Source organism: Sapajus apella, unplaced genomic scaffold, assembly GCF_009761245.1.
Source record: "Sapajus apella isolate SASKATOON/1434 unplaced genomic scaffold, GSC_monkey_1.0 scaffold113, whole genome shotgun sequence".
In the NCBI taxonomy this organism is placed as follows: Eukaryota; Metazoa; Chordata; class Mammalia; order Primates; family Cebidae; genus Sapajus; species Sapajus apella.
In genome coordinates, this window is record NW_022437053.1 from 507,001 (window position 1) to 532,502 (window position 25,502).

Below are 25,502 nucleotides of genomic sequence, written 5' to 3' on the forward strand. Positions count from 1 at the left end.
GACTTAGCTACTTTCATTACTGTTTTCTGGGTAACTGTACGTAAGACACATTCAGTCTCCGTATGGAAAAGAAAGCACAGTGTTTTCTGTCACCCACGTTGCTGGAACCCTTTTCAGGAAGTCACGGCATTTTAATATCATCCTGGAAATTACGGCACTTTCATTTCTGAGATTCTAAGATTTTCTAAGATTTGCCCTTCTTGTTTATATGTGGCTGTTTGGTTTCCCAGGTAACAAATCACAGTGAGTGGATCTGCTGGAGGAAACATTGTGTAAATGTCTCCTTTTTTGTCAACCAAACCTTTCAAGAACGGTGGACTTGGTCCTGTAGCAGAAAACATGTTTGTCTCATTTTCTTACTGTGGATGCCCAGGGCGGGCTCTCTCCCTTCTCATCCCACTGCTGACCTGCAGAGACCCAGGACAAGTGCAGTTCTGTGCCTGGGCCTCCTCCTGCCCCTCAGGCTCGTCACTGTCTCCCTCTGTTAGCAGTGAGTGGGCTGAGGTTGAAGGCAAAGTTGGTTCCTTCCAGCCTCTGGCCACTAACTGGAGTCTGCCCACACACCATGTGCTTCTTTGAATTTCCAGAACCTGGCAGTAATGCCGCTTCCAGGAATGGTCAGTGTGCTTTCCCCTCCGTTTCCTCATTCCTGAGCCCTCATCCCAGCTCCTGGGACTCTGGCTGCCCATACCCGCCCTAAGTCTCCTTGTGTTGACTGTCCGACCAGAGGGTCCTCTTTGGCTCTGAGGACCAGACCTGTTGGGCAGAGGCTCTTGCTGTCTGCCCTGTGCTGCAGGATTTCCTGGCAATGACATAGGGGGCAGAGGTCAGGCTAGGCTGCAGGGAGCATCAGAATCACAGGTCCATCTCCTCTTCCTGGAGAATCTCTCCCCACCCTCGGTTTCCCCACAGTTATTGCAGGACCCCCCATGAGGACAGCATGAAGGCACTGCCTTGGGCATGACAGTGAACCCCAAAGAATTCCATTCCCTAGAATACCTGGATGTGGTGTGGTGTGCTGGCAGTGGAGAGGGGATGGAGGATGTGGACCCCACACACAGCCTCTCCATTAAGAGAGTTGCTCAGCATGGCCAGCTTCCAAGCCTCCCTGTGTGTGAAGTAAGCCGTGCTGCAGGATTAGAGCAAAGCCAAGGACAGAGGGGACAGCCTGGACAGAGGGGACAGCCTGACAGAGGGCACAGCCTGGTCAGAGGGGACAGCCTGGTCAGAGGGGACAGCCTGACAGAGGGCACAGCCTGGACAGAGGGGACAGCCTGACAGAGTGATGCCCACAGCAGCTCAGCACCTGCTTCCGGGGCCTGCTTGCATCCCTGCTCTCCGTCTGGGACCTAGAGGAACCCTTCCTTGCTTCTAAGACTCCATAAATTCCCCTTTTCGTTTGAGGTAATGGGAGTTGAGTTCCTGTCACTTACAACCCGAAGACCTCCCTACCTAACACATCTCTGCACCTTGGTTTTCTGTCCTCCTCCGGAGTCCTTGCCCGACTTGATCTTAATTCAGCAAAAGCATCATGTTAAGCAGTGGATGTTGGGCCATGAGCCATACAGACCCAGCCTTTTTGTGCCATTATCTTTGACACACGGCCACTCAAATAGATCCTTTGTGATGGCACAGCTGTAATACAGAATGCGGCATTGTGTTTTAATACTAAAGCAGTATTGAGAAGCCATCAGTTTTGATTTTTGTCTTTTTTTCATGGCAAGTGTATTTGGCCTGCACCTGGTGTCTTTATGACCACATACATAGCAGTGTAAGAGAAGCGAGGAATTAGAGAAGCAGCTGACCGGATGTATCTTCTCCCTAGGCCTCTCCTTTTCAAACCAAAGATGTCCAGCTTCTAGATGGGAAACCTCTGCATTTTCCAAGCCAGGTGTGTGTGTATCTGTGCTCTGATTACACTTTCGTGTTTTGTGGAGTATATAAAAATTCATGGCCAGGAATAGGGGTTCATGCTTGTAATCCCAGCACTCTGAGAGGCCAAGGTGGGCAGATCACCTGAGGTCAGGAGTTCAAGACCAGCCTGGCCAACATGATGAAACCCCAGCTCTACTAAAAATATAAAAATTAGCCGGCCATGGTGGCACGTGCCTATAATCCCAGTGACTTGGGAGGCTGAGGCAGGAGAATCGCTTGAACCCAGGAGGTGGAGATTGCAGTGAGCCGACATCGCACCATTGTACTCCAGCCTGGGCAACAAGAGCAAAACTCCATATCAAAAAAAAAAAAAAAGAAAGAAAATTCATACATGAAATTATGTACTGAAACCTGCCAGTGATGGTCAGCAGTCAAACTGGTGAAATGACTTGTTAAGATCGTGAAAGTCCTGGCAAGGTTGCACTGGGTGTCAGGTCTCCAGCAGGTATTCTTTGGGTTATGCAGGTGGAGTTCCTATGAAAGGTGGAAAATGGATGTAAATGATAGCACTGAGGATACACTAGTAGAAAACCAGATCATGAAATGGGAGCTCTGGATTGTGTCCCAGCATTGGCAAACACTAGGTGGTAGGGCAGTTTCTCAGACTTCACAGGGCTTTATCTAATTTAAAATGATAATAATAATATTTTTCTTTTGTTCTTTGAACTGACATTTTAAATGTACTCTGAACTTCTTGGAAGGAAAAAAACCCTAGGTAAACCTAAAAGTTTTGCTGTTCTTAGCAATGGTTACAGTAAACATTCAAAATAAATTGATAATCACTAAATATTTATTGTTTATCACTATTTCTCCTGAAGCACCATTAAAATGACAACAAAAGAAAAAAGATTCAAACTCACAACGAGGCAGTGAATAGATGGGACATGTCAGCAGCATTTTGGAGGTAATGGGAGTGGAGTTTCTGTCGCTTACAAGCGTTTTGGAAGCACGAGAAGCTTTTCATTGTGTGCTTGGCTTCTGTTTCTGCTCATCCACTGTGCTGAGTGACAGCTGGGCTTCCAGGTGGGCAGGAAGACACGAGCTGATCTGTACCTCAGGGCCCTGGAACTCTCAGGTATCTCTGAAGGCAGGAATGTGGATGGGGGAAAAGCAAGAGCACCAGTTTACAGTCTATGATAAGCACGGAACCCCCTCAGAGTCCCAAGTGGAGCCTGTGCAGCTATGAAACTGTCCCTCAACCCCAGTAGCAGACAGAGGTTGAGTTAGACATCGGAGCGCAGGGATGCCCAGTACAGCTAAGGCAGGAGCGGGGCACCGACAGAAGATCATCAGTGTGAGATAGTCTACGCCGCAGTGACCGAAAAACCCTTGAAATTTCGGTGGCTCAACATAGCAAAGGTTGGTTTCTTGGTCACAAATGCATACTGTGGACTGGATGGCTCTTCAGGGCAGCTTTCCTCTGTGTGGGAAGGGAGGTCATGAGACCCACTCCATGGCCCCCAGAATTGCTGCCTAGGGCGAAGAAAGGGATGGGGGAGGCACCTCATGGTGAGTGCCTTAGGCCAGAGGGGACACACCCCCTCCACTCCCATGTCCATTCGCCAGACTCAGGCAAATGGCCCACCCCAGCTGCAAGGGAGGCTGGAACTGCAGGGGTGCACATGCATGTTCTGTGAACACTGATTGTCACTTGGGATTAAGTGAGAGCCTTAGAAGAGAAGCTAAGGCCACATCTCCATCGGCCTCCTCAGCTTGGCTCCCCTTGTCTCCCACAGCACCGGCTGCCAGTCTCAACAATGCCCTGGCAGGAGCTGAAGAAGTCCCTTCTGTAGAAATTCACAGCCTAGACAAAGAAAATCACAGGTTTGGGGAGGAAGAGGAACCTACCGGTGAGGCCCATGGGTAGACTAGCTCCGCCTACACAGACAGCATCAGTCGGCATTCGTCTCTATGTCTTCTTACATGGCCGTTCTTTTAACAGAACTGTACCGAGCGCCTTCTCCGTGCTGGAAGTGCTCTGGCTCCTAGAGATATACCAGTGAATGAAAGAGGTGAAATTCTCATCCTCCCAAAGCTGCATTCTAGTGCAGGGTGATTGATCATACAAAATGGGCAGATACATCATATATCAGATGAAATTAGTTTTAAGGTGAAAAAGTAAAACTGGTTCAAAAACCCGGGCATATGGGCATGGGGTGCTACTTTAATATAGATTCATGGAACGGGCTTATCGTCCCTGAGGCCCGCAGGGGGCAAGGTAGTGAGCCGTGTGACTCCCCAGGGGAAGAACTTTCCAGGCAGAGAGAATGGCTTGTGCAGAGCCCTGAGGTGGAAACATGCCAGGGGCTCTCGGGGAACAGCCAGCCAGCAGTTATGGCTCAGGAGAGCACCCTCGGGAAAGTGGAGGGAGGTGAGGTTAGAGCTGGAGCAGGGGCTGCTCTGCCTGCAGACTGATGGGGGATTTTAAGGACTTTGACTTTTTCAAGGACAACTGTGGTGGTGAGCTGAGTAGGGACTTGCACGCGGGTCCCTCTGGTACCTGAGCCCAGGGAGGCCAGGGCCAGATCCACAAAAGGAGTGAAGGACTGTGATCCATTCATGTTGCTGCATTTAGCCGTAGTTCCTCCTCCTTATTGCTGTATAGTGTTTTGTTGTATATGTCCCGCATTTATGCATTTTATTGTTGATGGACGTTTAGATTATTTCAGTTTGGTGACCATTACAAATAATGTTGCTGTGAACTTTCACCTACATATAATATCTTTTTTTTTTTTTCCCCCTGAGATGAAGTCTAACTCTGTCACTCAGGCTGGAGTGCAGTGGCATGATCTTGGCTCAGTGCAACCTCCACCTCCTGGTTTCAGTGATTCTCCTAACACAGCCTCCTGGGTAGCTGGGTTTACAGATGCCTGTAAATCTGTAAATGGTTTACAGATTGCCACCATGCCTGGCTAATTTTTGTATTTTTAGTAGAGACAGTGTTTTGCCATGTTGATCAGGCTGGTCTCAAACTCCTGACCTCAGGTGATGCACCCTCCTCAGCCTTCCAAAGTGCTGTGATTACAGGCATGAGCCACCACACCCGGCTTCGTATCATATCTTTTTGTGCACTCTCTAGGAGTAAAATTTTGGGGTACGTAGGTTCAGCTTTAGTAGTAACGCTAGGTCATTTTCCACAGTGCTTGGTCCAGCTGACGTGACCCCAGCAGTGTTCCTGGTTGTCCTCATTAACAACAGCTGCTGTTGTCAGTCCTTTTCATTTGAGCCACAGGGGAGCACCCCATGGTATCTCATGACAGTTTGTTTTGCATCTCCTTGATTGCCAATAAGGCGGAGTGTCTTTTCATGTTTATTTGACATTGGATGTTCTTTTTTGTGATACCCTTATGTTCCATTGTGTTATGTACATTTTTCTTTTTCTTTCCTTTTTTTTTTTTTGAGACAGGGTCTCCCTCTGTCACCCAGGCTAGAGTGCAGTGGCATGATCTTGGCTCGCTGCAACCTCCGCCTCCTAGACTCAAGCCATCTTCCCACCTCAGCCTTCAGAGTAGCTGGGGCTACAAGCACATACCACCACACCCAGCTAACTTTTTCTAATTTTTTGTAGAGACAAGGTTTTGCCGTGTTGCCCAGGCTGGTCTCGAACTCCTGAGCTTAAGCAATCTACCCACCTCAGCCTCTCAAAGTTCTGGAATTACAGGCAATGCGCCACCACGCCCAGCCTATTTTCCTTATTTATTTATTTTGTATGTTCAGGAAATGAACCTTTTATCAAGTTACTTTTGATTTGTTGGGCAGAGATACACATATGTGTGTATACATACACGTGTACATGTACAGTCATGTGAACAACAGAGGTGTGTTCTGAGAAGTGGACGTGTGTAGACATCATAGAGGGTATTTACTCAAGCTGAGAGTGTACTGCCCACTATACACCTAGGCTGTACGGTACAGCCTGTTGCTCCTGGACCATAAACCTGTACAGCACGTTCCTGTGCTGAATACTATAGGTGACTGTAAAACAGTGGTGAATATGTGTGCATCTAAACATACCTAAATGTAGAAAAGGTACAGTAGAAATATTGTACCGTTAATTTCTATACTTAAAGTTATGAGGGAAGATCTCAGCGTTGCTGGGGACCTGAGGAGGCAAGAGAGTGAGCCATGTGGGAGGAACTTTCTAGGCAGAGGGAACAGCCAGTGCAGAGGCCCTGACAACACCAAGTGTTGGTGATGATGAGGACACAGGGGCCGCATGCCGGGTGTTACAGTCGAATGGGACCACTGTCACATGTGCGGCCCAGACTTGACCAAAACAGCATTATGTGGCACATGACTGGATATGCACATACACACACACATATACAAATACACACACACAACAGTATGTTTCTTGCTCTCAGAGGCTTGCCTTTTCAATGATCTTTTTAGTGTCTTGATTTAGAAAATATCTTTCCTACCTCAAGGTCACAGAGATTTTCTCCTATGTTATCATTAAATAGCTTTATTTTCCCATCCATAGTTAGAACTACAGTTCTACTGAGAGTCAATTTTTGTAAAAAAAAAAATATATAGTTTCATTTTTTTCTATATGAATATCCAATTGATCATGGGCTATTTATTCAGAAGACCGTCCCTTCCCCACTGCTGTGCAGTGCCATCTTTGTGACCAGTGAGTGGCCTTCTATCCATGAGTCACTTTCTAGATTCTGTTTGATCTAGTTGGTCTTTCTGTATTGGTATCAGATTGTCTTAATAACTCTTAAATTTATAAACAAGGGTTGGTATCTATAACTTCAGCATTTTGTTGTTCAGACTGGTTTTGCTTTTCAGGGCTCTCTGCATTTTCATATGAGTTTTTTTAGTAAATTAGACAAATTGTACAAAGAACCCCTGCTGGCTTTTTTGATGGGATTATAGTGAAGCTATAGATTGATATGAGGAATATTGATATCTTTACCATAGCGTGTCTGCTAAGAACACGTATTTAGGACTTATTTAATTTCTCCCAGTATTGTTTTATAATGTTCTGAGTAGAGGCACTGTATGTCTTTCACTAGATACATATCTACTTTAAACAAAATAAATGAGTGTGTGGTATTGTGATTGAGTATGGTGTTTTGGTTATCTATTGCTGTGCCACAAGCCACCTCAAAAGGTAATTGCTTAAAACAGCGATAGCTGATCATTCCTCGGGATTCCATGGGTGTTTTTGTTTTTGCTGGTCTTGCCTAGACTCTCTTCTGTGGTGGCGGTGCAGCTGGAGCAGCCCGGTTGTAACCGAATGCAGGCATGGTTGTTGCCGCTTGCAAAGCTGAGAACAGGATGAAAGGAAAGTGTCTGTATCCCAAAAGCTTTCTTCCCCATTCCATGGGGAAATGGCTGAGGATAATGCCCGAAAGAAACCATTTCAGCTTTTTGGGTCAAGGGTCAGGGCTTAAAAAGGGGAGTTTGGTATGAGGGGCGGGCAGGAGGGATGAGGAGATGCCAGTCTACATGACTTCTTCTGACAGCTGTCTTGAGTTGTTGCCCCATCTGGTGAATGGGCTGGTGCCATCTTGGGTACAGCCTGGCTGCAAAGTAACTGCAGCTTGGAAGTAATCTCCAGGTGGGGGAGAATCCCATAGTGGCCTGAATTGTTTGAAGATTTAGTCTCTGGAACTTCTAAACAAACACAAAATTAGAGAAGGGAGACATTGTGCCAGAGAGTGCCAGGTAGAAGGGAGAGCAAAGACTATTATCTCATGCTAATGGCAAGACAAGGAGCAGCCATGAACAAGAAAGAAGAAATACTTTTAAAAATAGGACACTCGGTTACATCATGGTCTACATGGCGTCACTCTTCTGTTTGGAACTTTGATGCTGGCTGCTGAGCCTCTCCTGTCATCCCCAGTCGGTGGTGTGGGCTGAGCTCTGTCTGTGCAGGGAGATCACTACAGTGGGGACCATGGCCAGAGGACGGACGCAGAAAGTGCCAGCCTCTGAAGCCAGAGCTCCAGGACTCAGATAGTATCACTTCTGCTGCATTCCATTGTTCAAAGCAAGTCACAAAAGGAGTTCATATTTGAGGGGGTGGACAGATAGTCTCTGTCCCTTGTTGGAAGGCTCAGCCACCCACATTATGGCATGAAAGGGCGTGTTGGTGCAGGGGGAGATTGCGTTGCATCTGTCTTTGAGAACATGCACCACATATGCTGTTACTTTAATTCCGTTTGTTATTGGAAAATAGAAATGAAACTGATGTATGTCTGGTTCAGCTTATATCCAGCTACTTTGATAAATCCAGTTAGTCTGTTAACTTTACATTCCTTTGACTTTTCTACATTAGAATCACATCATTTGAAAAATAAGATAACTTGGGATTTTTCCCCAATCTTCATAACTTTTATTTGTTTTTTCTAATTGCGCCGGCTGAGACTTCCAGTGAAACTATGAAGTGATGATGGCAGCTTTCTCTGTTATTTCTTATCTCTGAGGGAACAGTTTCATTATTTCACATATGATGTTTAATGCAGGTTGTTTGTGGTGATTAAGTTCCTTGCTATTTCCAGCCTGCTAAGTTTTGTTAGTTTCTTTTTAAATCATGAATAAATACTGAATTTTATCATATGACTTTTCTGTTAATATGGTGAATTATCTTGATTGATTTTTGAATGTTAAACCAACCTTATTTCCTTGACTGAACTCTACTTGCTCATGCTGAATCTCTTGATTCTGTTTGTTAATGTTTTGTTCTGGATTTTTTTATTGTATATTAATGAGGGAGACTGGCCTTTAATCTTCATGTTTCTTTCTTTCTTTTCTTTTTTAAATTTAAGACAGAGTCTCTGTTGCCCAGCCTGGAGTGCAGTGGTGCGATCTCGGCTCACTGCAACCTCTGATTCCCTGCCTCAGCCTCCAGAGTAGCTAAGATTACAGGCACCTGCCACTACACCCGGCTAATGTGGTATTTTTAGTAGAGACAGGATTTCTGCATCTTGGCCAGGGTGGTCTTGAACTCCTGACCTCATGATCCACCCGCCCTTGGCCTCCCAAAGTGCTGGGATTACAGGCTGAGCCACTGCGCCCGGCCTAATCTTCCTTTTTCAAAATGTCCTGTCAGATTTTCATATGGAGACTACACTTCCTTCGTAAGACACAATGGGGATTAGTCCCTCTTTTACTTTTCCGGAGGCGTTTATTTAAGGCTGGTGTTATTTCTTCCTTAAATGTTAGGTAGAATTCACTAGTGCAGTCATCTTGGCCTGGAGTTTTCTGGGAGGGAAAGTTTGGAATCCCAGATTCAGAAGCTCCTGGAATTATTGCAACTTTATGATTCTTCTTGCATCAGTTTTTCTTAGTTGTGTTTTTCTAGGAATTTGGCCATTTTCTCTGTTTTTCAAATGTACTAGGAAATGTTGTATATAGTATTCTCTTTTAGTCTTTTTCATATCTTCAGGGAAGTGCTTTGCTATTGTTCATACTTTTGAGAGAGCACCAGAAAGCTGGTTTGGGAGTCCTGAGAGAGGTTGGAGCCCAGGGCAGGGACACTGCCAGGCTGGGACTGACAGGGAGAGCAAGCGAAAAGGAAGAACCAAGTTCATCTCCTCTCCTCACTTTTCAGGCTCCCTCCATTGCCTCTTATTGGAAGATCCCAATAGAACACCATCCAATGAAAGAAAACCACAGCTTAAAGAGCCCCCTACTCTAGCGTCAGGGAGCAGTGGATTTGAAATTGAGAAAACATAGCTTAATCACCAGCACACCTTCCTACCTAAATATTTTCATCTCATCCCACCTGATTCCCTGGAGGAGAGACACTGAGAATCACATTTCTTTTCACTCTTGTTGCCCCTGTCTTCTCCTTATTCCTGGAGTATGCTGAGATGGTTTGGGGCTAGGATCTAACTAAAATTTTCCTTATTTCATTTCGAGAATCCTTAGGAACAATTGTGTTATGACTTACATTCACGTTATCGTTGTGCATGGAGATGTAAAAATCAATATTGTGAGATTCATTCTCACTGTTGATCACTGCAGTCGGTCTTCTCCCTTGGGCACTTATTTTGATCGGGCTCTTTGGTGAGCGAATGCTGGAGTATTCGCAGAGCTCATGCAGGGAAGCTGCAGGTCCAGTCATCGATTTCTCTGTAGTTGCCTGGTAGAGGATTCTTCATCAGTTCTTTCTTCTCCGTAGCCACTACATGTTAGCCCATGATCTACTTTCCATGACTGCAGGTGAGAAATGTGATGTGAGACTGGCCCGCCCGCCTGCCCGCCCTCCCTTCTTTCCTTCCCCTCCCTCCCCCCCTCTCTCCCTCCCTCCCTTCCTTCCATTCTTTTTTTCTTTCCTTTTTTCTTTCATTCTCTCTCCCTCCCTTCTTTCTTTCTTTCTCCCTTTCTTTTTTCTCTTTCTTTTCTTTGACAGAGTGATATTAAACTAGCTCCCTCCCTCCCTCCCTCCCTTCCCTCCTTCCTTCTTTTGAGACAGTCTCTCTCTGTCGCCTAGGCTGGAGTGCAGTGGCAGAATCTCGACTCAGTGCAACCTCTGCCTCCTGGGTGCAAGCAATTCCCCTGCCTCAGCCTTCTGAGTAGCTGGGATTATAGGCACGCACCACCACACCCAGCTAATTTTTGTATTTTTAGTAGAGTTGGGGTTTCACCATATTGGCCAGGCTGGTCTTGAACTCCTGACCTCAAGTGATCTGCCCACCTCAGCCTCCCAGTGCTGGGATTACAGGCATGAGCCACCATCCCTTACCCCTAGTGTGGTTATTTCTGAAAGCAACTTGTTCTTCCTGTCTGGAAGGTTATATGATTTTTCTCTCTATTCTGGAAATTCAGAAACTTTGCGAGGATGTGCCTGAATGCAGCGTTTTCAGAACCCTTTCAATCTTAAAACTTGGTTGGTTTTGTTTCTTCGGCATTTCTTTATTTGCTGTCATACTTTTGTTTTCTCCCTCAACTCCTATTATTTATCTAGGATGCCTCCTTCTGCATCTACCCTCCATGTCTTCCTGTTTAACTCGTGATTCTTGGTTCATTAACTTTTTTGTCTTGTGTTGTGGGATACATCTTTCATTTTATCTTCCTGAAATAGTAATTTGGTTTTAGTGGGGCTGTTCTTTTATACAGTACCTCTACTAAATTTATAAATGAAAAAGTCAGGCATTTGGCGTTTCTCTTAGGATCCAGGAACAACAAAACAAAAAAATCAAGCATTTTTCTGTTCTAGCAGCACTTTTTGTGCTCTAATAATATCTCCTTATGTGTTCTCGTTATATGTATTATATAGTCTATTTCCATTTCTGTCATTAGTTCTGCTCCGTCGTAGCCATCTGTTCTAGAATTTGGCTGTCTCCTTCCTTCAAACCACTGTCCCTCTTAGGTGGCACATGAGTTTGCTGTGCTGCATCATTTTGGTGGGTGTAGAGTTTCCCCAGCGCTGGTTTGGGCCCAGCTGCAGGCTATGATAACCCCCTCTGCCATGGTGGATTGATAGACATGGGGCAAGGCATGATGGCTCATGCCTGTAATCCCAACTACTGGAGAGGCTGAGGCAGGAGAAGCGCTTGAGCCCAGAAGCTCGAGGTTACAAGGAGCTATGCTCACACCATTCTACTCTAGCCTGGATGACAGAGGAAGACTCTGCCTCAAAAAAAAAAAAAAAAAAAGAGGAAGAGAGAGAGGCCGATAGGGTGGGATTGTTTTCCATCCACAGTTCCACTGGCAAACTACAATGTCTCTTCTCCTCATGGTGAGGGTGGGGATAATCTTTTCAGAATCAAGTAGAGCTGAATTATCCTCAGTACCACCTTGCAACTTCTCTTTCAAGTGGGCAGGACATGCTCCCTCTGATCTGCTCCAGAGCCCCTAGATCAGCTAATAGACCCTACTCTGGCCTGGGATAGCTGCTCCTCACTGTGGGGTCTGCCAGAGATGCAGCCTGTCTCCAGCCTGCCTAACCTTTGGTCCCTAGATTCTTGCTGGACTCTGGTCTTTGGTCTCTGCTTCCTGTGCTGAGTATGGGCCTCTGTCATAGGTCACGGGGACCAACAGTGTCAACCTCTGGACACACCCCGATCCCAGGCATCATCAGTGACCACTGGAGGCAAGAGAACATCTGGCTGGTTGGAGACTAGTTGTAGCCGAGAAACAGAGGGCAGATTTGGATGTGCTGCAGGAGTCCAGGCAACAAGAACAGACGGGTATGCCTGAAGTCTTCCAGCGCCTTGGGTTATAACTTCCTGTCTTCTTCCAAGCAAACAGGACCACGATTGTAGCACATAGTGTGGTCTCAAGAGTCAAGGATCAGCGAAAGGCAATCTGACAGGCATCTAAAATACTGAATTCATGAGATGTGTGGAGAAGAGATAACTTGCTGGAAACAAGGAACAATTTGAAGACTGGTGGGGAGCTTGTGATAACCCCTGAGGTCCAGTGTGCAGTGGGAGAAAACCCCTTGATGGATACTCACAGTGGACCACTGGCTGAGGATAGGCATCGTTCAAGTTAGGATGATGTATTAGTCCGTTTTTGTGCTGCTGATAAAGACATACCCGAGACTGGGTGATTTATAAAGAAAAAGAGGTTTTTAATCATGGTATTTCAGGATCACATACATACATAACTTGGGGGGTAGTGAAATGCAGATGCATCAAAATAGAAATGTGAGAATTCTAGTGGAACACAGGCTTTATTCATTTTAACAGTTTTGCATACCAAGGAAAGCAATTATCATATTTCTTCAATACTTTTTTTTTGGTCCAGGTGAGCAAAACAAAGTCTAGGTGAGGAACTGGTTGCCCATGTACGAAGGACACACCACCTGACTTTCTTGCTCTCTCCAGGTAGAAAGATACTACATCAGTTCTCATGTTGATATAAAGTTGTGAAAATCATTTTTTGGAGGGGTAATAAATTTACTTGTCCACATTAACTAACAACCTATGTATGTGGACCAGTAGACTTAATTTTAAGATGTCAGTGCTACTCAAATTGATCTAAAGACTCCAAACAAGCCCTATGAAAATCTCAACTGAATTTTTAACAGGAATTGACAAGCTGATTCTAGAAGTCATATGGAGACGGAAGGGAACCCAGAATAGCCACAGTAATCCTGAAAAATGAGAAAACTGGAGGACTTAGACTTTCTCATTTCAAAACGAACACTCTGCAGCCATCAGGCAGTATAGCAGTGGCTCACATAGACATATGTTGTGATGGGCTGCAGTGTCTCCCCCAGGATTCAAAAGGCTCAACCTCAGACTCATCAACTGTGTCTGAAAATACATTCTTTAAATGAATTAAGTTAAAATAAGGCCTTTATGGTAGGGCCCTGATCCAATAGGACTGGTGTCCTGATAGTCGTAAAAGGAGGAAGAGGCATGAGGGATGTCAGTGCACAGAGAAGGGCCCGCTGAGAACACCGTGGGAATGTGGTCATCGGCAGGCCAAGGAGAGAAGTCTCAGCAGGAAGCAAACATGCTGACTCCTTGATCTCTCGGACTTGGAGCCTCCAGAACTGTGAGAAATTGCTTTGTTGTTGAAGCCTCCCAGTCTGTGGCCTTCTGCTATGGCAGCCCCGGGAAACCAGTGCACTCATAGAGCAATGGATTAGAATTGAGGCTCCAGAAATAAACTCGTACATCTGCAGTCAACCGATTTGCAGCACGGAGGCCAAATATATCCAGTGGGATAACGGGAATAGGGTCTGTGGGTCACGTTGTTGGGAGTCACTGGAAAAGTATGAGGCTGGCAAGAAGCAAGAGGCCCAGCGGGTTTTGCTTTTATGGCCACGGTGCATCAGAGGGCACACTGTCTACATGCCTGTTGAAGTACTATGAAGGGCCTCTCGGAGCCCAGGCCTCACGGGAGGCAAACTGCTGGCTCTCCCACCCTTGAGGCCTCGCAGCACTTGGGCTGCCTGTGAGGCTCCCCCTAAGAACGACAGCCTGGGGCAGGGTCTTGGAGGACTATTCTCAGAAAGGGGACAGCTGTGGACCTTCTCAGAAGGGAGACACAGGCTTCTTCCCACAGACCCCACAAGTACCACACAGTCCTTGCTTTTCCCAGGCCTTAGGAAGGGGCAAGCCCTCTTCTCCACATGAAGTTGCTAAGCTCTCACTTGCATCTCAGAGAGGGAGGAACCCTGTACTGGCTCTCTCTTCTGCAGATCTTGGAGAACCCATGGCCTCTCATACCCCTCCAGCCCTGAAAGCATGCTTGCTCTGGTTATTAGTCCAAGGGAGGGAGCTGCGGTGGGGTGGGGGTGGGAGCAGAGAGGCAGGGCCTGTATAAACCCATCTCCCCAGGATTCCTGCAGTCACCTGTTCCTCTCCCTATGGTTGGTAGCTCCCTCAAGACCACCAGTTACGCATATGTGGGTCTTTCTTGTCTGCCTTGAATATTTTTATTTTTTTCCTCTAATGTTATTTTTTCCCATTTCGACATGTTCGGTTTTCTCATAGCCTATCTGCCTTGTCCCTTTCTGGGTATTAGCTTTGTCAGCTCTCCTTGTGGACATACCTCTGTCCTGCACATACATCTCTACTTTAGGATAAAGTATAGCCTACAAGAATGAGGTTTCTGTTGTCTGTCATCTGGCTTGGTATAGCAGGTGGGGAAATGCTTTGGGTTAAATATGGAGAAGATAGCTACTTTAGAGTAGCAACTGCTTTGAGGCAGGGGTTCCCAAACCCCAGGCTGTGGACCAGTTCCAGTCTGTGAACTGTTAGGAACCTGGTCACACCACAGGAGGTGAGTGGTGGAGGAGTGAGCATCACCACCTGAGCTCCACCTCCTGCCAGATAAGCGGCAGTTGGATTCTCACAGGGATGTGAGCCCTACTGTGAACTCCTTAGAGTCTCACAGGGATGTGAGCCCTGCGGCGAACTGCTTAGATTCTTACAGGGATGTGAGCCTTACTGTGAACTGCTTAGATTCTCGTAGGGATGTGAGCCCTACTGTGAACTGCTTAGATTCTCACAGGGATGTGAGCCTTACTGTGAACTGCTTAGATTCTCGTAGGGATGTGAGCCCTACTGCGAACTACGCAGGCGGGGATCCTGAAACCATCCTCCTAACCCCACAGCTTCTTTGAAAAAAATTGTCTTCCATGAAACTGGTCCTTAGCACCGGAAAGGCTGGGGACTGCTGCTTTACATTATATTCCTCTGGCCAAAATGGTGAAACCTCGTCTCTACTAAAAATACAAAAATTAGCTGGACATGGTGGTGCATGCCTGTAGTCCCAGCTACTTGGGAGGCCTGAACAGGAGAGTCACTTGAACTCGGGAGGCGGAGGTTGCAGTGAGCCAATATCGCGCCACTGCACTCCAGCCTGGTGACAGAATGAGGCCTGGTGACAGAATGAGGCTCCATCTCAAAAAATATATATATAATATAATATATATTCCGAGTTGTATAAAACTCCTTTCTGCAAAGGTAAATCACTAGATTAGCTCATTTTTACTTTTTTGTTTTTTTTAAACGGAGTCTCGCTTTGTTGCCCAGGCTGGACTGGAGTGCAGTGGCACGATCTTGGCTCACTGCAACCTCTGCCTCCTGGGTTCAAGCGATTCCTGCCTCAGTCTCCCAAGTAGCTGGGATTACTGGCAACAGCCACCAGGCTGGCTAATTTTTATATTTTTAGTAGAGCTGGGGTTTTGCCATGTTGGCCAGGCTGGTCTGGAACTTCTGACCTCAAGTGATCCACCGCCTCAGTCTCCCAAAGTGCTGAGGTTATAGGCGTGAGCAACTGCGCCCAGCCACTCTGTACTCTCCATTTGGAAAAGGACAGTTCATAATTTGCCTCTCCCTTACCCTTGTTGCCACCAACTAAAATGAAGACCACATTGCCCAACAACAGAACACTGGGAAGAAACATAACAAAAATGTCAAACTGTTTTCACTTCACCTCTCATTACATTTAAAACTCCTCATCGGTAATATTAATCTTCCCTAGCTCCATGGCTTTGAAACAAAGTCTCATTTCTTACTACTTTCTTTTCCCCCAAATAATAGGTTTGGCTACTGATTTAGCCAGACCTTATTCACTTTCAAGTGAAGGAACCAACTTAAAGCAGATTGGGCAAAAGGAGATGCTCTAGTAATTCATTATCTCCAGGATTCTGATCTTGAACTCAGCATCCATGGATTCAGATGGCAGCATTAAGATTGTTTCCCATCTCTTAGGTCTTTTTTGAGTTGGCTTTACGCTGAGGCAGGTTTTTCTGAAGCAAGGGCACAGGTGGCTAGGTTTCCATCACCCCTCAGCTTGATAGCTTAGGGGAGCGAGAATCTGTCTGAATGTCCTGAAAGGATGCTGATTGAACTTCTGAACCAGTCACTGTGTCTGGCCTGAATCCTGGGCACTCAGGAAAGGAAGGCAGAGCCCTATACCAAAGTCTCTTAAAGATGGGAATAGGCTCTTCCTAAAGGTAAAGGATACAGAACACAGGGGTAACCAAGCAAACAAAGAGAATCTCAGTTACCACTATCAAGACCTTGGATGTTTGCAATTTTATAACTTAATAGGCCTTAATGATTTCCATAGGGGCCCTGGAAAACTGGAAGATGTATGTCTGGAAAAGAGTCTAAGACCAGGCTTCTGGGCCAAATGGCTGCAATGCTTGGTAAGCACCATCTTATCAAGGCCCACCTCTCCACCCGCTTCCACCAGCCAAGAAAATCTCTGTTGCTGCTTCATCAAAATTTCATTTATGAGGGACAAAGTGTTATTAGGTAGTCTACCGTGTGCTTTAAGCAGGAGGGATCTTTGCTATGAATGAATGTATATAACTTATAAATATGCAGACACAAGGAACTTTATTGCAACCATTAAGATGTTTGGATTGCTTTTCCTGCTGTCTGCCCAGCAACACAGTATTTGCCCTCCAACTCTTTTGCTCACCGTGGCTCACTGTCTTTCACTGGAAAAGGTAGAGAATGGCTCATATGTGATGGCTGCATGCTTTGATCATTGCCTTTCTTCCCAAAAAGTCCTCACCTGCTTTTAGCACTGTGTTGCCGTTAGGAAAATTAAAGCCTTTTTCTGGTTCAGAAGAAATACCATGAATGAAGAGGAGAATCTAGTAGATAATAAAGATGATTAGAGTTTCTTGGCAGACATGTGCTATCAAGGAGATGAAATAAAACATTTAATTACTACAAACAGCTAAAGAGCAATTGGTAGTAGGCATTTCCTTGTTCTTTGCATTTGAAATCTTAGGTAGCTTTGTTTTTGCCTCAAAGAATTTTGATTTTTTCTTTTGGGTCTAGTAATAAAAGCATTAAGGCCATTAACATAAAGTGTTTGAAAATGTTTTTCTTTTTTAACCACTTGTCTTTATTACTTCACTGCCTGAACAGCAAGTCATAAATGCCATATTCAAATCACACTGAATTTATTGAGCATGTGAATGTACATAGCTGCTATGGCATAGTGTTACTTGGAAGTTAAACTTCATTGAAAATATATTTTTCATTCATCTCCCAAGCAAGAAAATCAGGATTGATTATATTTTTAAAAGCAAATTAACTTTAATAGCACCTTGATATGTATATGTTTCTTTCTAGCCCTTCTGATTTTTGTGTACATGTGTTTCACTGCAGTGAACATCTTTCTCATCGTTCTACTGAAGGATGGCAGAATATGCTGCCCAAAATATGCCACTTTGGCATAAGGATTACTTTGAGCTAAAGGCACTTGAAAAATAGCAGATGCAAGAAGGGCATTTGAATTTCCTCTTTTCTTCCTGAAAACAGGAGATAAAAACTCCCATGTGAAAAATGGCTTCACTGTACCAAGAGGAAAGAAACATTACTCAATAAAGAGTCAAAGCCAAGTGCATTCTGTACCAGCAACTTTGTTAAAATAATTTTCTCTCTTTATCCTCCCCAAATAATTTACTTTTCCCACAGTTACGTCTCTTTGTTCAACCAAATATAAAAGCATTCAGGTTTTGCCACTTCTTTGGGTCTTCACTTCCCTAATGAGGGCTCTTATGTCATATAAAACTTTTATGAAATTTGAATGCTTTTTTCCTGTTAATCTGTTTTATGTCAATTTAAGTCTCAGGTCCATCTGGGACTTAGAGGGTGGAAGTAAGGTTTTGCCTCCCCTACAGTATACACAACTACGTGTAGTCCTCAAATATTTTCCTTAACAGAAATCCCTGGAACGAGGCAAACTGTTATCAACTACCCTGCCAGGCCCTGTGCTAGGTACTTGGTAAACCCATCTCACTTAATCCCTTGATGCCAGGATTAGCACTCATTTTGTTGACTTGGAGACTTAAACTTGAGGTGTATCAGTAGCTTTCCCAGCGTCATACAGGTTTCTCATCTTAGTTCATCTGATCCCAAAGCCCTTACTTTTTCAAGGACACCATCTCTGTTTGCTCTGAATCAGTATACAGTTAAAAGCCCAGGCTCTGGAGGCAGATTGGCTGTGTTCAGATCCCAGATCTATCACTTACTTGCTGTAGAACCTCAAAACTTAATAATCTTCTCCTGTGCCTGTTTATTTGTGAGAAGAGAAACATAGTAAGTGCACATGCCTCCTGGTTTGTTGTGGGGATTAAGTGAAGTCACACCTGTAAGCCATCTGGAATAAGGTCTGACCCACCATTCAATTTGTGTAACAGGACCCGCTCCTCTGTGGAGGGTGTGTTCCAACACCCTCAGTGGAGGCCTGAAATCATGGACAGCACCAAACCCTAAATACACAATGTTTTCCCCTATATATAGAAACATACTGTATTAGTCAGGGTTCTCTAGAGGACAGAATTAATATGATAGATGTATATATGAAGGTGAGTTTATTAAGGAGGATTGACTCACGTGATCACAAGGTGAAGCCCCACAATAGGCCATCTGCAAGCTGAGGAGCTAGGAAGCCAGTCTGAGTCCCAAAACCTCAAAAGTAAGGAGGCCAACAGTGCAGCCTTCCATCTATGGCTGAAGGCCTTGAGACCCTGGCAAACCGCTGGTATAAGTCCAAGAGTCTAAAAGCTGAAGAGCTTGGAGTCCGACGTTCAAGGCCAGGAAGCATCCAGCATGGGAGAAAGATGAAGACCAGAAGACTCAGCAAGTCAAGACCTTCCACATTCTTCTGCCTGCTTTATTCTAGCTAATCTGGCAGCTGATTAGATGGTGCCCACCCAGACTGAGGGTGGGTCTGCCTCTCCAGTCCACTGACTCAAATGTTAATCTCCTTTGGCAACACCCTCACAGACACACCCAGGAACAATACTTTAATTCATCAATCCAATCGAATTGACACTCAGTATTAATCAGCACACATAACTGTGATAAAGTTTAATTTAGGCCAGGAACGGTGGCTCATGCCTGTAATCCCAGCACTTTGGGAGGCTGAGGAGGGTGGATCACAAGGTCAAGAGATCAAGACCATCTTGGCCAACATGGTGAAACCCTGTCTCTACTAAAAATACAAAAATTAGCTGTGTGTGGTGGTGCCTGCCTGTAGTACCAGCTACTCAGGAGACTGACACAGGAGAATTGCTTGACTTCAGGAGGCAGAGGTTGCAGTGAGCGGAGATTACATCACTGTACTCTAGCCTGGTGACAGAGCAAGACTCCATCTCAAAAAAAAAAAAAAAAAAAAAAAAAAGGTGTGGTGGCACACACCTGTAATCCTAACTACTCGGGAGGCCGAGGTGGGAGGATTGCTTGAACTCAGGAGGCAGACGTTGTAGTGAGCCAAGATCGCGACACTGCACTCCAGCCTGGGCGACAGAGTGAGATTCCATCTCAAAAAAAGTTTAATTTATAAATTAGTTACAGTAGAGATTAACAATAATGAATGAGAAATAAAATGAAATCTTAAGCCCTCCAGCTGTCTGGACAGAATCCCCCTCTTGGCCAAGGGGACCCCAGAATAACCTTGAAAACCTTCTTCCCCTCTAACTGCCAATAGGCTTTCTTCCCTAAGGTCTAAACAGAAATCAGCCCTTTCAAAAGACTCTACCACTGGTATCACGACCTGATGCTGCCCCTCCCTTTTGCAGTTTTGGCACAACTGACCAGCAGTTCTTGGTAAAAGACCACCGACCACGGAGTAGTTGTGGCCAGTCTCTGGAAGACATGCAGTCAGGGTTTTCATGTCTCCTGCTTCACCTTTTGATGTCAGAGGGCCTAAAACTCCTACCCTGGATCATGTGAACACTGCCAATTTTGGGACATGGGTCCCATGGAGAGGCATAAAGTGCAGTTGCGCATGTGCACCTTTCTCTTTGCATAAATATTCGTGACTCCTCCTATAGCTTATTAAATCTGTATATTTGGCCACCTCACTCTGCATAGATTCCTGCTGCTTTTTCCCCTCCCTTGAAGTGTCTGTTTCTGGCTTCTGGCATGAGGTTGTGCTTTCCAGCCTGTTGGAATGGCAGCCCTGCAGACTGCAACCCTTTATGAGAATTAAAGCTCTTCTTTCCAACTTTATGAACCTCATCATCCTTCAGTTGACACTAACAGTAAAGTACAGCAGTTATAACAATATGGTATAATAAGTTATACTGTGGTTTCTCTCCAAAAATATCTTAATATTTTTGGACTGTGGTTGACTGCAGGTAACTGAAACCACAGAAAGTGAAACTGCAGATATGGAGAGGGAGCAGGAACTACTAAATAATCATTGGCTGTTGTCAGTTATATTTATTGTTAATAATGTTAGTATTGTTATCACCACCATTTCTCCCCAAACATCCATGGCTTCCAGTATCAATCCAAGGTGGAATGTGGGTCTGGATGACTTCTCCATGCAGTGCCTAAACTTCATTCTAATATTCATATTTTATGGCTGCATTTTCTCATCTGCATTTCTCTGGACAGAGCGTAAAGTGGTGTTTTGAGACTTAAAAACTCACATCTCTTCTCCACTGTTTTGAGTAATGACAATCTGCTCTCTAGGTAGGAGTGCTACTGAAGGACACTGCTGATTTTCACAGTTACAGGGGTAGCCCGACTGGTGGGCTGCTTGGTAATGTAAGTGAATGAAAACCTTAGCAAGAAAGAGCACTGAAAAACCATCCCAATTGCTGACAATAGCTTTTATCTAATTTTCGACTTCCCCCTTATATCTTGGCCGCTGAACTTTTTTGACTCAATTTTTGCAGAATTCTAGATAGCAGGAAGCTTTTATGAACCTAAGTCCAGATTTTAATTTGGAAGGAAACTGAAACAGATGACTTTTCTCATTGTAAAAAAAAAATTAATGCCTTGATAATACATTTGTTTTTCATAGTAGGCCTTTGTCATTAAGACTGATGCCTGAGGATATAGTTGGATCTCGTGTGGAGCAGTAAGTTATTACTCACTGCATACCAGATTCTAGCATACTTGCATTAGTTCATGAAATATGATTTTACATTTAGTATTGCCGTTCCAGTGCCATTATCAGATTGCATTTTCCTACTGAATTACAAACAAAACTGTTATGCTACTAACATGTAACAAAATTTTAATAAGGCTGTGTTTGGCTGGGCGCGATGGCTCGCGCCTGTAATCTTAACACTTTGGGAGGCTGAGGCGGGCGGATCACCTGAGGTCAGGAGTTCAAGACCAGCCTGACCAACATGGTGAAACCCTGTCTTTTTTAAAAAAAAAAAAAAAAAAAAAAAAGGTTGTGTTTGATGCTATTATTCAGATAATGTGTTCTTTGAATATATTTGAAATTGCTTTCTTCTGAATCTATCTGCATTAAAGAGGAAATCAATTTGATTTGGTTCTTTGAAGAGTTTATCCACTTTCTGGGTAGCTTTAAAAAGACAGGGAAATTCAGCTGCTTCTTTGCAAGTCAATAAATAGAGAAGAAACACATTTGCTAAGATCTCTAGAAGTACTGGCAGCAGACTGCTGATGGTTTGTTAATGAAATGACTCATTTTGGCTGCTTGAGTTGCACACTTAAAATATAGAGACTGCACACATCACAGATTATGAGGGATGGTACCCCAGTGTTCTCTTTTCTTTAAAGCTAATATATTACGAATTAAGAAATTTAAGAGATCCACATTATTGCAATTTTTGATCAGTGATGCCCAAAATTAAATGGTAATCTCTTGAGGGTGCACGTTTCTGTTTGCAGCATTCCTCTTACCCATTTCTGCTAAAATTGTGGTTGTGAGCCCAAAGCAGTGATGTTTTCCAAAAGATAAACTCACTTGACAAAGCTACAACATTTACTTAATATTGACGTTGTGTGTTGTTTTCTCATAGTTGACTAGCTAGAGTTTAATGCAAAAAATGTAAATACGGAAATAGTGAAACCGAAGTCCTGCTTGCGAGGAAAGCCTGCCGCAGACTTTGGTTTTTAACAGACTCCCCGGGGCATTAGAGAAAGTAACTGGGAGAAATGGGTTGGAGGGCATGAAATTGGGCAGAAGGACGAAAACTAAGAACACTTGGGGTTTTTTATGTCCTCCCACGTTTTGTGTAGAAATAAATGCTTTTACTTTACTTCCACGGCCGTACCTTCCTCTTCCCCTTTTTTCTTTTTTTTCCACACATTGATCTTTGAGATCTTTACAAATGCTCCCGATTTAGAAACGCATCATACCGTCTGTAAAACTTGCCTGAGCCTGTGTGGTCCTGAATTTAGCCACACACTTGTTTAGGGGTTTTGGTTCTCGTTCTCCGCTTGCATGGTTTGGTAAGAACACTTCACTCTACCAAAAATCATCGCCCGGACCAGCAAGGCTGCACAGAACAAGGCTGCTTGTTTTTGTACCCGCGGCAGCCGCGCAGGCGCACCGTCCAGCCGCCGCGACGCAAGGCGCAGCCTTAGTGACGCAAGGCGCAGCCTTAGTGACGCAAGGCGCAGCCTTAGTGACGCAAGGCGCAGCCTTAGTGACGCAGCGCGCAGTCTCCGCCGACGCCGCGCGCCCCTCCTATGGCCCCGCCCAGGGCCTGGCGTCCGCTCTCTGCGTCGACCCACAATTCCCGCCGCGGCTGCTTCCAGGCCGCAGTGTTTGCCCGCGGGAGTCTGCGCCGGAGCCTGCCGGCCGGCGCGGGTGACATGCTGCAAAAACCGAGGAACCGGGGCCGTTCTAGCGGCCACGCCGAGAGTGTCAGAGACTCGAGCCAAGGCGGAGACGCCCGGGCCCCCAGAGACTGCGTTGCCGAGGAGGCCCCGAGCACGTCCCGCGGGCCGGGCGGCTCGCAGGGGCCGCGGGGCTCCTCGCCTCAGGGCGCCCGCCGTTCTCTGGCCGCCCCCGCCGTGGGGCCCAGGACCCAGAAGCAGCTGGAGCTGAAAGTGTCCGAGCTGGTGCAGTTCTTGCTGATTAAGGACCAGAAGAAAATTCCGATCAAGCGAGCCGACATACTGAAGCACGTCGTCGGGGACTACAAGGACATCTTCTCCGACCTCCTCACACTGGCCGCCGAGCGCCTCCAGTACGTCTTCGGGTACAAGCTGGTGGAACTTGAACCCAAGAGCAACACTTACATCCTCATCAACACCCTGGAGCCCGTGGAGGAGGATGCCGAGGTGAGGGGCGACCAAGGCACGCCCACCACGGGCCTCCTGATGATCGTCTTAGGGCTCATCTTTATGAAGGGCAACACCATCAAGGAGACTGAAGTCTGGGACTTTCTGCGGCGGCTAGGGGTCTACCCTACCAAGAAGCATTTAGTTTTCGGAGATCCAAAGAAACTCATCACTGAGGACTTTGTGCGACAGCGTTACCTGGAGTACCGGCGGATACCCCACACCGACCCCGTGGACTACGAATTCCAGTGGGGCCCACGAACCAACTTGGAAACCAGCAAGATGAAAGTTCTTAGGTTTGTGGCCAAAGTCCATAATCAAGACCCCAAGGACTGGCCAGCACAGTACTGCGAGGCTTTGGCGGATGAGGAGAACAGGGCCAGACCTCAGCCGAGTGGCCCAGCCCCATCCTCTTAAAATCTGAGGTGGATTCAGAGGGACTCCCGGGACAAGAGTCTGAGACCCAAAGGCACATTGTACAGGGATGGGGGAAGGGAGAACCCAGGGAGCGTATTTCTGTAACGCTTCAATGTGTGTAGCTTTAGGATGTGTTTGCAAAGTTTTGTTCTTCAACGTGTTATTTGGTTCCAGATTTTCATTTATAAACAAAGGAGCATTTGTTTTGTTTTGATTTTACTGTTTTTCATATGAAAAATTTTGCTAGCTTAGTAAAACGAATTGGAAAACTTGACTGTGATCAGGAACAGATATGCAAGAAGAAACACAGTGAGTTGCTTTGCTGCCAAAAAAATAAAAGCAAGGTAGCTATTATTGGGTCTCATAACTACCCCAGTTTGTAAGGAAAAATAAAAGTTTTTATAAAATTAAAAATAAAAACATAACTACTCATATCCTTATTACCTTAACCTATTTTTTTTTATATTTCCTACATATGTAAGTATTATTCATGGTTCCAAGCAATGAACATAATATGTTTTCTCCAGATAGCAATTGTTTATATTCATAATTATTCAGCTTGGTTGCTAAACATGTAGTTCCACTTAGTTTTTTTCTTCTTACTACTCTGTTATAATAAATGTTGTGTTTTTGAAGCACTTAAGCATTATGTGTTTTTAAAATCGTGGTTCATGAGAGAATTTCATGACTAAGTCAGCATCTTAAAGTTTTTGCTACATATTAAGGTAACACTGTTTTGTAGAAGTTGTTTCACTTTTGTGTGTGTGTACAGGATCACGAAGTAAAATGTATTTCTCACTGTGGGTCTCAAAAAGGCTTATAAAGTAATAGCATAACCATTAACCGTGCCTGCTTGGGAATCGGACTGCCTGGGTTCAGATCCTGGCTCCACCATAACTAGTATATGAATTTACATAGTTTCCTTACTGCAGATGTTTCCTGACCTGTAAAGTGGATTTAGTCGCTGATGTGGAGGATTTTGCTTGTTAGTTTATTCTTTAATTTTTTAATTTGTTTTTTTTTCCTCCTTAACCTGGAGCTGCCACTTTAATTATCTTTTTCTAAATCATTCCTATGAGAACAATTACTAGTTCAAAAGGTATATTCCTCTAGTCTGACTCTATTGTATGTAGAGCTTTATGGGGAAATATAATGTGTATGGTGAGTATAACCCACATAGAACAGTGGGAGCAGGAGGTTAGACATAAGATCTACCCCTTAGGGTATAGGGAATAGGTATAGGGAAAAGGATATGGGTCTTGCAGCTGTCTGGCAAACTGAATTTGAATTACGGTTCATGCTAACTTGTCAGCATGGTGATTGTGCGGGTAGGTTTTAAGCTCTCTGAATCTCAATTTCTTTATCTGTAAAATGAGAAAAATAATAGCCATCTAATAGTTTGTTTTATGGACTAAATGAACTGGAATATTCAGCATCTCGGCATAAAACAGCATCTGCTATATGTAGTGGAGGAATACAAGGGGACTATGAACTCTTATAAATGAACCCATTTATTCCGTGGGTAAATAAGTATACTTGTTTTAGAGGGAGGTGCTGCAAATTAACCCTGAAATAAGGCAAATACTTTTCACTGGAGGATAAAAATGCACTTCATCAACACCGAACTGAATGTCATTTAAAAGGGTCTACAGTGAGTGTGGAGGAATGTGATATGATAGGTTACTAGGTTTTATTTCATTC

General features: G+C 44.9%; 2 protein-coding genes across 4 annotated transcripts in view; both read left to right on the forward strand.

Moving 5' to 3' along the window:
• The window catches only part of FAM189A1 (family with sequence similarity 189 member A1), a 394,185-nt gene that overhangs the window by 255,098 nt on the left and 113,585 nt on the right, over window positions 1–25,502 (forward strand). The gene's annotated exons all lie outside the window — the stretch shown is intronic.
• Window positions 22,792–24,444, forward strand: NSMCE3 (NSE3 homolog, SMC5-SMC6 complex component). The gene has a single exon (XM_032259936.1). The coding sequence runs from the start codon at window positions 22,914–22,916 to the stop codon at window positions 23,799–23,801; it is 888 nt and encodes a 295-aa protein (XP_032115827.1). The 5' UTR covers window positions 22,792–22,913; the 3' UTR covers window positions 23,802–24,444.